Source organism: Bufo gargarizans, unplaced genomic scaffold, assembly GCF_014858855.1.
Source record: "Bufo gargarizans isolate SCDJY-AF-19 unplaced genomic scaffold, ASM1485885v1 fragScaff_scaffold_376_pilon, whole genome shotgun sequence".
Classification (NCBI taxonomy): domain Eukaryota; kingdom Metazoa; phylum Chordata; class Amphibia; order Anura; family Bufonidae; genus Bufo; species Bufo gargarizans.
Window position 1 is genome coordinate 7,967 of NW_025334104.1, and position 12,496 is coordinate 20,462.

Genomic DNA, 12,496 nt, shown 5'->3' on the forward strand with positions numbered 1-12,496 from the left:
CTTTGGAAGGTCCGGCATTATCGTGACCTTTCCTCATTACGGCATTTCCACCGACCTGATGATTCCTGCTCTTCTGGAATGGGTTTATTTGTAGCAGCTGAAAAAACGAAATGGGTTTTCCATTTTTGGCCATCAGTGCAGCATTGTTACTGGTTCCTCTACTCATTTATAGTCACTGTGTCCTCCATAGCACTATATGTATCTTGGAGGGATCTATAACTGGGTGTCTCCAGGATTCCTGACTAATGAGTATAATTCCAGAACTGGAGTGAGGACTGGCATACAGGCAGATTAAATAGCAGAATGGATGCAGTGATTGTAGGTACACAACTCTACAGATTGATGTACTGTTCAGGGGCACTGCTGACAGCTGAAGATGATAGTAAAAGCCATGAAAAAAGCTTCTAATTCATGTCTTGTTTTCCATGCCAGGCACTTAGGTCCAAAGAGGGTAGAGATGACCATGACCGCCAACAAGAATGCAGCCATCCCTCAAAATGCTGCCAGCTGTAGGATACCGCGGGATACTCTGGAACGGTAAGAATGAGCTGGAGGAAATGTACTGCTTCTGTCCAGACACCTGGGGTCCTAATGCCTGTCGTACAGGATAATGACACTGACACTTGGGGTAATGAATAATGACAGTGGCACTTGGGGTACAGGATGGTGACACACCTGCGGTACTGGATAATGACACTGACACTTGGGGTACAGGATGGTGACACACTTGGGGTAATGAATAATGACAGTGGCACTTGGGGTACAGGATGGTGACAGTTGGGGTACAGGATGGTGACACACCTGCGGTACTGGATAATGACGCTGACACTTGTGGTACTGGATAATGACGCTGACACTTGGGGTACAGGATAGTGATACTGACACTTGGGGTACAGGATAATGACAGTTGGGGTACAGGATAATGACAATGACACTTGGGGTACAGGATAGTGATACTGACACTTGGGGTACAGGATAATGACACTGACACTTGTTGTACTGGATAATGACACTGACACTTGTTGTACTGGATAATGACACTGACACTTGGGGTACTGGATAATGACACTGACACTTGGGGTACAGGATAATGACACTGACACTTGGGGTACAGGATGGTGACACACTTGGGGTAATGAATAATGACAGTGGCACTTGGGGTACAGGATGGTGACACACCTGCGGTACTGGATAATGACGCTGACACTTGTGGTACTGGATAATGACGCTGACACTTGGGGTACAGGATAGTGATACTGACACTTGGGGTACAGGATAATGACACTGACACTCGGGGTACAGGATAATGACAATGACACTTGGGGTACAGGATAGTGATACTGACACTTGGGGTACAGGATAATGACAGTTGGGGTACAGGATGGTGACACACCTGCGGTACTGGATAATGACGCTGACACTTGGGGTACAGGATAGTGATACTGACACTTGGGGTACAGGATAATGACAGTTGGGGTACAGGATAATGACAATGACACTTGGGGTACAGGATAGTGATACTGACACTTGGGGTACAGGATAATGACAGTTGGGGTACAGGATAATGACAATGACACTTGGGGTACAGGATAGTGATACTGACACTTGGGGTACAGGATAATGACACTGACACTTGTTGTACTGGATAATGACACTGACACTTGGGGTACTGGATAATGACACTGACACTTGGGGTACAGGATGGTGACACACTTGGGGTAATGAATAATGACAGTGGCACTTGGGGTACAGGATGGTGACACACCTGCGGTACTGGATAATGACACTGACACTTGTGGTACTGGATAATGACGCTGACACTTGGGGTACAGGATAGTGATACTGACACTTGGGGTACAGGATAATGACAGTTGGGGTACAGGATAATGACAATGACACTTGGGGTACAGGATAGTGATACTGACACTTGGGGTACAGGATAATGACAGTTGGGGTACAGGATAATGACAATGACACTTGGGGTACAGGATAGTGATACTGACACTTGGGGTACAGGATAATGACAGTTGGGGTACAGGATAATGACAATGACACTTGGGGTACAGGATAGTGATACTGACACTTGGGGTACAGGATAATGACACTGACACTTGTTGTACTGGATAATGACGCTGACACTTGGGGTACTGGATAATGACACTGACACTCGGGGTACAGGATAATGACACTGACACTTGGGGTACGGGATAATGACACTGACACTTGGGGTACAGGATAATGACAATGACACTTGGGGCATGGGATAATGACACTGACACTTGGGGTACGGGATAATGACACTGACACTTGGGGTACTGGATAATGACACTGACACTTGGGGTACAGGATAATGACACTGACACTTGGGGTACGGGATAATGACACTGACACTTGTTGTACTGGATAATGACACTGACACTTGTTGTACTGGATAATGACACTGACACTTGGGGTACAGGATAATGACACTGACACTTGGGGTACTGGATAATGACAATGACACTTGGGGTACAGGATAATGACATGCTGACACTTGGGGTACGGGATAATGACACTGACACTTGGGGTACTGGATAATGACAATGACACTTGGGGCATGGGATAATGACACTGACACTTGGGGTACGGGATAATGACACTGACACTTGGGGTACGGGATAATGACACTGACACTTGGGGTACGGATAATGACACTGACACTTGGGGTACGGGATAATGACACTGACACTTGGGGTACAGGATAATGACACTGACAATTGGGGTACAGGATAATGACACTGACACTTGGGGTACAGGATAATGACACTGACACTTGGGGCATGGGATAATGACACTGACACTTGGGGTACGGGATAATGACACTGACACTTGGGGTACGGGATAATGACACTGACACTTGGGGTACTGGCTAATGACACTGACACTTGGGGTACGGATAATGACACTGACACTTGGGTACGGGATAATGACATCTGACAATTGTTGTACTGGTATATGACATGACACTTGTTGTACTGGCATAATGACACTGACACTTGGGTACAGGATAATGACACTGACACTTGGGGTACTGGATAATGACAACTGACACTTGGGGTACAGGATAATGACACTGACACTTGGGGTACAGGATAATGACAACTGACACTTGGGGTACGGATAATGACTACTGACACTTGGGGTACTGGATAATGACAATGACACTTGGGGTACAGGATAATGACAATGACACTTGGGGTACGGGATAATGACAATGACACTTGGGGCATGGGATAATGACACTGACACTTGGGGTACGGGATAATGACACTGACACTTGGGGTACGGGATAATGACACTGACACTTGGGGTACTGGATAATGACACTGACACTTGGGGTACAGGATAATGACACTGACACTTGGGGTACAGGATAATGACACTGACACTTGTTGTACTGGATAATGACACTGACACTTGGGGTATTGGATAATGACACTGACACTTGGGGTACAGGATAATGACACTGACACTTGGGGTACGGGATAATGACACTGACACTTGGGGTACCGGATAGTGACACTGACACTTGGGGTACAGGATAATGACACTGACACTTGGGGTACAGGATAATGACACTGACACTTGGGGTACAGGATAATGACCCTGACACTTGGGGTACAGGATAATGACACTGACACTTGGGGCACGGGATAATGACACTGACACTTGTGGTACTGGATAATGACGCTGACACTTGGGGTACAGGATAGTGATACTGACACTTGGGGTACAGGATAATGACAGTTGGGGTACAGGATAATGACAATGACACTTGGGGTACAGGATAGTGATACTGACACTTGGGGTACAGGATAATGACAGTTGGGGTACAGGATAATGACAATGACACTTGGGGTACAGGATAGTGATACTGACACTTGGGGTACAGGATAATGACAGTTGGGGTACAGGATAATGACAATGACACTTGGGGTACAGGATAGTGATACTGACACTTGGGGTACAGGATAATGACAGTTGGGGTACAGGATAATGACAATGACACTTGGGGTACAGGATAATGACACTGACACTTGGGGTACGGGATAATGACACTGACACTTGGGGTACAGGATAATGACACGGTGACACTCGGGGTACAGGATAATGACACTGACACTTGTTGTACTGGATAATGACGCTGACACTTGGGGTACTGGATAATGACACTGACACTCGGGGTACAGGATAATGACACTGACACTTGGGGTACAGGATAATGACACTGACACTTGGGGTACAGGATAATGACACTGACACTTGGGGTACAGGATAATGACACTGACACTTGGGGCATGGGATAATGACACTGACACTTGGGGTACGGGATAATGACACTGACACTTGGGGTACTGGATAATGACACTGACACTTGGGGTACAGGATAATGACACTGACACTTGGGGTACAGGATAATGACACTGACACTTGTTGTACTGGATAATGACACTGACACTTGTTGTACTGGATAATGACACTGACACTTGGGGTACTGGATAATGACAATGACACTTGGGGTACAGGATAATGACACTGACACTTGGGGTACTGGATAATGACAATGACACTTGGGGTACAGGATAATGACACTGACACTTGGGGTACTGGATAATGACACTGACACTTGTTGTACGGGATAATGACACTGACACTTGGGGTACAGGATAATGACACTGACACTTGGGGTACGGGATAATGACACTGACACTTGGGGTACGGGATAATGACACTGACACTTGGGGTACGGGATAATGACACTGACACTTGGGTACAGGATAATGACACTGACACTTGGGGTACGGGATAATGACATTGACACTTGTTGTACTGGATAATGACACTGACACTTGTTGTACTGGATAATGACACTGACACTTGGGGTACAGGATAATGACAATGACACTTGGGGTACAGGATAATGACACTGACACTTGGGGTACTGGATAATGACACTGACACTTGGGGTACAGGATAATGACAATGACACTTGGGGCATGGGATAATGACACTGACACTTGGGGTACGGGATAATGACACTGACACTTGGGGTACGGGATAATGACACTGACACTTGGGGTACTGGATAATGACACTGACACTTGGGGTACAGGATAATGACACTGACACTTGGGGTACAGGATAATGACACTGACACTTGTTGTACTGGATAATGACACTGACACTTGGGGTACAGGATAATGACACTGACACTTGGGGTACGGGATAATGACACTGACACTTGGGGTACCGGATAGTGACACTGACACTTGGGGTACAGGATAATGACACTGACACTTGGGGTACAGGATAATGACCCTGACACTTGGGGTACAGGATAATGACACTGACACTTGGGGTACAGGATAATGACACTGACACTTGGGGTACAGGATAATGACACTGACACTTGGGGTACAGGATAATGACACTGACACTTGGGGCACGGGATAATGACAATGACACTTGGGGTACCGGATAGTGACAGTGACACTTGGGGTACAGGATAATGACACTGGCACTTGGGGTACAGGATAATGACGCTGACAGTTGGGGTACAGGATAATGACGCTGACAGTTGGGGTACAGGATAATGACACTGGCACTTGGGGTGCAGAAAAATCAGCCCTTAAACATTTAACCTTAGGCAGCTGGGAGGAGGTGGACTTTGAGTCCCTCGTAGAGCAGAGATTATCGGGGAGCCTCTGCCTATAACCCTGTGTTCTAGGAGTGGATGGGAGCGACGTTTCTGCATCCTTCGCTCTCACAGTCGGAACCTTCCTCATTCAGCAATTTGCCGCTTTTTGCTGATTTCTCCTCTGCTGAATATTTTTCCTATGAAAGAATTCATGTTAAAAACATCTGAGGAGCTGGAGCCCGTCCAGGAAGCGTTCCCCATATTTCACAGCATTACATTATATATGGCAAGGCCATGTCTGCTAAGCAGTGCTGCCAGGCATGTCTATATTTTCAACTCGCCCATGCTGTCTGCATTGTGTTAGTCAGAGGGTGGCAAGTTACATCTCACATCTGACATAACACTTCCCCGGACTGTGTGCAGCACCCAGCAGAGGTCAGGTTGTGTAGCACCCAGCAGAGGTCAGGCTGTGCAGCACCCAGCAGAGGTCAGGTTGTGTAGCACCCAGCAGAGGTCAGGCTGTGTAGCACCCAGCAGAGGTCAGGCTGTGTAGCACCCAGCAGAGGTCAGGCTGTGTAGCACCCAGCAGAGGTCAGGCTATGTAGCACCCAGCAGAGGTCATGGGGAGCCACGTTCCTGTGTTCTAGGGGTGGATGGGGAGCGACGTTCCTGTGTTCTAGGGGTGGATGGTGAGCGACGTTCCTGTGTTCTACGGGTGGATGGCGAGCGACGTTCCTGTGTTCTAGGGGTGGATGGCGAGCGACGTTCCTGTGTTCTAGGGGTGGATGGGGAGCCACGTTCCTGTGTTCTAGGGGTGGATGGGGAGCGACGTTCCTGTGTTCTAGGGGTGGATAGGGAGCAACGTTCCTGTGTTCTAGGGGTGGATGGTGAGCGACGTTCCTGTGTTCTAGGGGTGGATGGGGAGCCACGTTCCTGTGTTCTAGGGGTGGATGGGGAGCCACGTTCCTGTGTTCTGGGGTGGATGGGGAGCCACGTTCCTGTGTTCTAGGGGTGGATGGGGAGCGACGTTCCTGTGTTCTAGGGGTGGATGGTGAGCGAAGTTCCTGTGTTCTAGGGGTGGATGGGGAGCGACGTTCCTGTGTTCTACGGGTGGATGGGGAGCGACGTTCCTGTGTTCTAGGGGTGGATGGGGAGCCACGTTCCTGTGTTCTAGGGGTGGATGGGGAGCCACGTTCCTGTGTTCTAGGGGTGGATGGGGAGCCACGTTCCTGAGATCTAGGCGTTGATGGGGAGCCACGTTCCTGTGTTCTAGGGGTGGATGGGGAGCCACGTTCCTGTGTTCTAGGGGTGGATGGGGAGCCACGTTCCTGTGTTCTAGGGGTGGATGGTGAGCGACATTCCTGTGTTCTAGGGGTGGATGGGGAGCGACGTTTCTGTGTTCTAGGGGTGGATGGGGAGCGACGTTCCTGTGTTCTAGGGGTGGATGGGGAGCGACGTTCCTGTGTTCTAGGGGTGGATAGGGAGCCACGTTCCTGTGTTCTAGGGGTGGATGGGGAGCGACGTTCCTGTGTTCTAGGGGTGGATGGTGAGCGACGTTCCTGTGTTCTAGGGGTGGATGGGGAGCCACGTTCCTGTGTTCTAGGGGTGGATGGGGAGCCACGTTCCTGTGTTCTGGGGTGGATGGGGAGCCACGTTCCTGTGTTCTAGGGGTGGATGGGGAGCCACGTTCCTGTGTTCTAGGGGTGGATGGGGAGCCACGTTCCTGTGTTCTAGGGGTGGATGGGGAGCCACGTTCCTGTGTTCTAGGGGTGGATGGGGAGCCACGTTCCTGTGTTCTAGGGGTGGTTGGGGAGCGACGTTCCTGTGTTCTAGGGGTGGATGGGGAGCGACGTTCCTATGTTCTAGGGGTGGATGGGGAGCGACGTTCCTGTGTTCTAGGGGTGGATGGGGAGCGACGTTCCTGTGTTCTAGTGGTGGATGGGGAGCGACGTTCCTGTGTTCTACGGGTGGATGGTGAGCGACGTTCCTGTGTTCTAGGGGTGGATGGGGAGCGACGTTCCTGTGTTCTAGGGGTGGATGGGGAGCCACGTTCCTGTGTTCTAGGGGTGGATGGGGAGCGACGTTCCTGTGTTCTAGGGGTGGATGGTGAGCGATGTTCCTGTGTTCTAGGGGTGGATGGGGAGCCACGTTCCTGTGTTCTAGGGGTGGATGGGGAGCGACGTTCCTGTGTTCTAGGGGTGGATGGGGAGCGAAGTTCCTGTGTTCTAGTGGTGGATGGGGAGCGACGTTCCTGTGTTCTACGGGTGGAAGGTGAGCGACGTTCCTTTGTTCTAGGGGTGGATGGGAGCGACGTTCCTGTGTTCTAGGGGGTGATGGGGAGCCACGTTCCTGTGTTCTAGGGGTGGATGGGGAGCGACGTTCCTGTGTTCTAGGGTGGATGGGGAGCGACGTTCCTGTGTTCTAGGGGTGGATGGGGAGCGACGTTCCTGTGTTCTAGGGGTGGATGGGGAGCCACGTTCCTGTGGTTCTAGGGGTGGATGAGGAGCCACGTTCCTGTGTTCTAGGGGTGGATGGTGAGCGACGTTCCTGTGTTCTAGGGGTGGATGGGGAGCCACGTTCCTGTGTTCTAGGGTGGATGGGGAGCCACGTCCTGTGTTCTAGGGTGGATGGGGAGCCACGTTCCTGTGTTCTAGGGGTGGATGGGACGAAGTTCCTGTGTTCTAGTGGTGGATGGGGAGCGACATTCCTGTGTTCTACGGGTGGAAGGTGAGCGACGTTCCTTTGTTCTAGGGGTGGATGGGGAGCGACGTTCCTGTGTTCTAGGGGTGGATGGGGAGCCACGTTCCTGTGATCTAGGGGTGGATGGGGAGCAACGTTCCTGTGTTCTAGGGGTGGATGGTGAGCGACGTTCCTGTGTTCTAGGGGTGGATGGGGAGCGACGTTCCTGTGTTCTAGGGGTGGATGGGGAGCCACGTTCCTGTGTTCTAGGGGTGGATGGGGAGCCACGTTCCTGTGTTCTAGGGGTGGATGGGGAGCCACGTTCCTGTGTTCTAGGGGTGGATGGGGAGCCACGTTCCTGTGTTCTAGGGGTGGATGGGGAGCCACGTTCCTGTGTTCTAGGGGTGGTTGGGAGCGACGTTCCTGTGTTCTAGGGGTGGATGGGGAGCGACGTTCCTATGTTCTAGGGGTGGATGGGGAGCGACGTTCCTGTGTTCTAGGGGTGGATGGGGAGCGACGTTCCTGTGTTCTAGTGGTGGATGGGGAGCGACGTTCCTGTGTTCTACGGGTGGATGGTGAGCGACGTTCCTGTGTTCTAGGGGTGGATGGGGAGCGACGTTCCTGTGTTCTAGGGGTGGATGGGGAGCCACGTTCCTGTGTTCTAGGGGTGGATGGGGAGCGACGTTCCTGTGTTCTAGGGGTGGATGGTGAGCGACGTTCCTGTGTTCTAGGGGTGGATGGGGAGCCACGTTCCTGTGTTCTAGGGGTGGATGGGGAGCCACGTTCCTGTGTTCTAGGGGTGGATGGGGAGCGACGTTCCTGTGTTCTAGGGGTGGATGGGGAGCGACGTTCCTGTGTTCTAGTGGTGGATGGGGAGCGACGTTCCTGTGTTCTACGGGTGGAAGGTGAGCGACGTTCCTTTGTTCTAGGGTGGATGGGGAGCGACGTTCCTGTGTTCTAGGGGTGGATGGGGAGCCACGTTCCTGTGTTCTAGGGGTGGATGGGGAGCGACGTTCCTGTGTTCTAGGGGTGGATGGGGAGCCGTTCCTGTGTTCTAGGGGTGGATGGGGAGCCACGTTCCTGTGTTCTAGGGGTGGATGGGGAGCCACGTTCCTGTGTTCTAGGGGTGGATGGAGCGACGTTCCTGTGTTCTAGGGTGGATGGGGAGCCGTTCCTGTGTTCTAGGGGTGGATGGGGAGCCACGTTCCTGTGTTCTAGGGGTGGATGAGCGACGTTCCTGTGTTCTAGGGGTGGATGGGGAGCGAAGTTCCTGTGTTCTAGGGTGGATGGGGAGCGACGTTCCTGTGTTCTAGGGTGGATGGGAGCGACGTTCCTTGTTCTAGGGGTGGATGGGGAGCGACGTTCCTGTGTTCTAGGGTGGATGGGAGCCACGTTCCTGTGTTCTAGGGGTGGATGGGGAGCGACGTTCCTGTGTTCTAGGGTGGATGGGGAGCGACGTTCCTGTGTTCTAGGGGTGGATGGGGAGCCGTTCCTGTGTTCTAGGGGTGGATGGGGAGCCACGTTCCTGTGTTCTAGGGGTGGATGGGAGCCACGTTCCTGTGTTCTAGGGGTGGATGGGAGCGACGTTCCTGTGTTCTAGGGGTGGATGGGGAGCCACGTTCCTGTGTTCTAGGGGTGGATGGGGAGCCACGTTCCTGTGTTCTAGGGTGGATGGGGAGCCACGTTCCTGTGTTCTAGGGGTGGATGGGAGCGACGTTCCTGTGTTCTAGGGTGGATGGGGAGCGACTTCCTGTGTTCTAGGGTGGATGGTGACGACGTTCCTGTGTTCTAGGGGTGGATGGGAGCGACGTTCCTGTGTTCTAGGGGTGGATGGGGAGCCGTTCCTGTGTTCTAGGGTGGATGGGGAGCACGTTCCTGTGTTCTAGGGGTGGATGGTGAGCGACGTTCCTGTGTTCTAGGGTGGATGGGGAGCGACGTTCCTGTGTTCTAGGGGTGGATGGGGAGCCACGTTCCTGTGTTCTAGGGGTGGATGGGGAGCCACGTTCCTGTGTTCTAGGGGTGGATGGGGAGCCACGTTCCTGTGTTCTAGGGGTGGATGGGGAGCCACGTTCCTGTGTTCTAGGGGTGGATGGGGAGCCACGTTCCTGTGTTCTAGGGGTGGAGGGTGGATGGGGCCACGTTCCTGTGTTCTAGGGGTGGATGGGGAGCCACGTTCCTGTGTTCTAGGGGTGGATGGGAGCGACTTCCTGTGTTCTAGGGGTGGATGGGGAGCGACGTTCCTGTGTTCTAGGGGTGGATGGGAGCGACGTTCCTGTGTTCTAGGGGTGGATGGGGACGCGTTCCTGTGTTCTAGGGGTGGATGGGAGCCACGTTCCTGTGTTCTAGGGGTGGATGGGAGCGACGTTCCTGTGTTCTAGGGGTGGATGGGAGCGACGTTCCTGTGTTCTAGGGGTGGATGGGGAGCCACGTTCCTGTGTTCTAGGGGTGGATGGGGAAGCCACGTTCCTGTGTTCTGGGGTGGATGGGGAAGCCACGTTCCTGTGTTCTAGGGGTGGATGGGGAGCCACGTTCCTGTGTTCTAGGGGTGGATGGGGAGCCACGTTCCTGTGTTCTAGGGGTGGATGGGGAGCCACGTTCCTGTGTTCTAGGGGTGGATGGGGAGCCACGTTCCTGTGTTCTAGGGGTGGTTGGGGAGCGACGTTCCTGTGTTCTAGGGGTGGATGGGGAGCGACGTTCCTATGTTCTAGGGGTGGATGGGGGAGCGACGTTCCTGTGTTCTAGGGGTGGATGGGGAGCGACGTTCCTGTGTTCTAGTGGTGGATGGGGAGCGACGTTCCTGTGTTCTACGGGTGGATGGTGAGCGACGTTCCTGTGTTCTAGGGGTGGATGGGGAGCGACGTTCCTGTTGTTTCTAGGGTGGATGGGGAGCCACGTTCCTGTGTTCTAGGGGGGATGGGGAGCGACGTTCCTGTGTTCTAGGGGTGGATGGGAGCGTTCCTGTGTTCTAGGGGTGGATGGGGAGCCACGTTCCTGTGTTCTAGGGGTGGATGGGGAGCCACGTTCCTGTGTTCTAGGGGTGGATGGGGAGCGACGTTCCTGTGTTCTAGGGGTGGATGGGGAGCGAAGTTCCTGTGTTCTAGTGGTGGATGGGGAGCGACGTTCCTGTGTTCTACGGGTGGAAGGTGAGCGACGTTCCTTTGTTCTAGGGGTGGATGGGGAGCGACGTTCCTGTGTTCTAGGGGTGGATGGGGAGCCACGTTCCTGTGTTCTAGGGGTGGATGGGGAGCGACGTTCCTGTGTTCTAGGGGTGGATGGGGAGCCACGTTCCTGTGTTCTAGGGGTGGATGGGGAGCCACGTTCCTGTGTTCTAGGGGTGGATGGGGAGCCACGTTCCTGTGTTCTAGGGGTGGATGGTGAGCGACGTTCCTGTGTTCTAGGGGTGGATGGGGAGCCACGTTCCTGTGTTCTAGGGGTGGATGGGGAGCCACGTTCCTGTGTTCTAGGGGTGGATGGGGAGCCACGTTCCTGTGTTCTAGGGGTGGATGGGGAGCGAAGTTCCTGTGTTCTAGTGGTGGATGGGGAGCGACGTTCCTGTGTTCTACGGGTGGAAGGTGAGCGACGTTCCTTTGTTCTAGGGGTGGATGGGGAGCGACGTTCCTGTGTTCTAGGGGTGGATGGGGAGCCACGTTCCTGTGTTCTAGGGGTGGATGGGGAGCAACGTTCCTGTGTTCTAGGGGTGGATGGTGAGCGACGTTCCTGTGTTCTAGGGGTGGATGGGGAGCGACGTTCCTGTGTTCTAGGGGTGGATGGGGAGCCACGTTCCTGTGTTCTAGGGGTGGATGGGGAGCCACGTTCCTGTGTTCTAGGGGTGGATGGGGAGCCACGTTCCTGTGTTCTAGGGGTGGATGGGGAGCGATGTTCCTGTGTTCTAGGGGTGGATGGGGAGCGACGTTCCTGTGTTCTAGGGGTACAGCCTCAGTGCAGGGCGGACATAGGAGCCCCAGTTACAGGGGAAATACACCCCCCAGAGAGGCCGTACAGCAGTATACAGCACAGGGCAGATATAGTAGCCCCAGTTACAGGGGAAATACACCTCCCCAGAGAGGCTGTACAGCAGTATACAGCACTGTACAGCCTCAGTGCAGGGCAGATATAGGAGCCCCAGTTACAAGAGAAACC

At 53.1% G+C, this 12,496-nt stretch overlaps 1 protein-coding gene across 1 annotated transcript in view; it reads left to right on the forward strand.

Annotated features, from left to right (window-relative positions):
• The first annotated feature begins 436 nt into the window (after nt 1-436).
• DENND2B (DENN domain containing 2B) overlaps nt 437-12,496 on the forward strand; it is a 128,422-nt gene continuing 116,362 nt past the window's right edge. Inside the window, exon 1 of the mRNA XM_044273077.1 lies at nt 437-537. Coding sequence (XP_044129012.1) covers nt 458-537 — 80 coding nt within the window. The 5' untranslated portion in view covers nt 437-457. The remainder of the gene's footprint in view (nt 538-12,496) is intronic.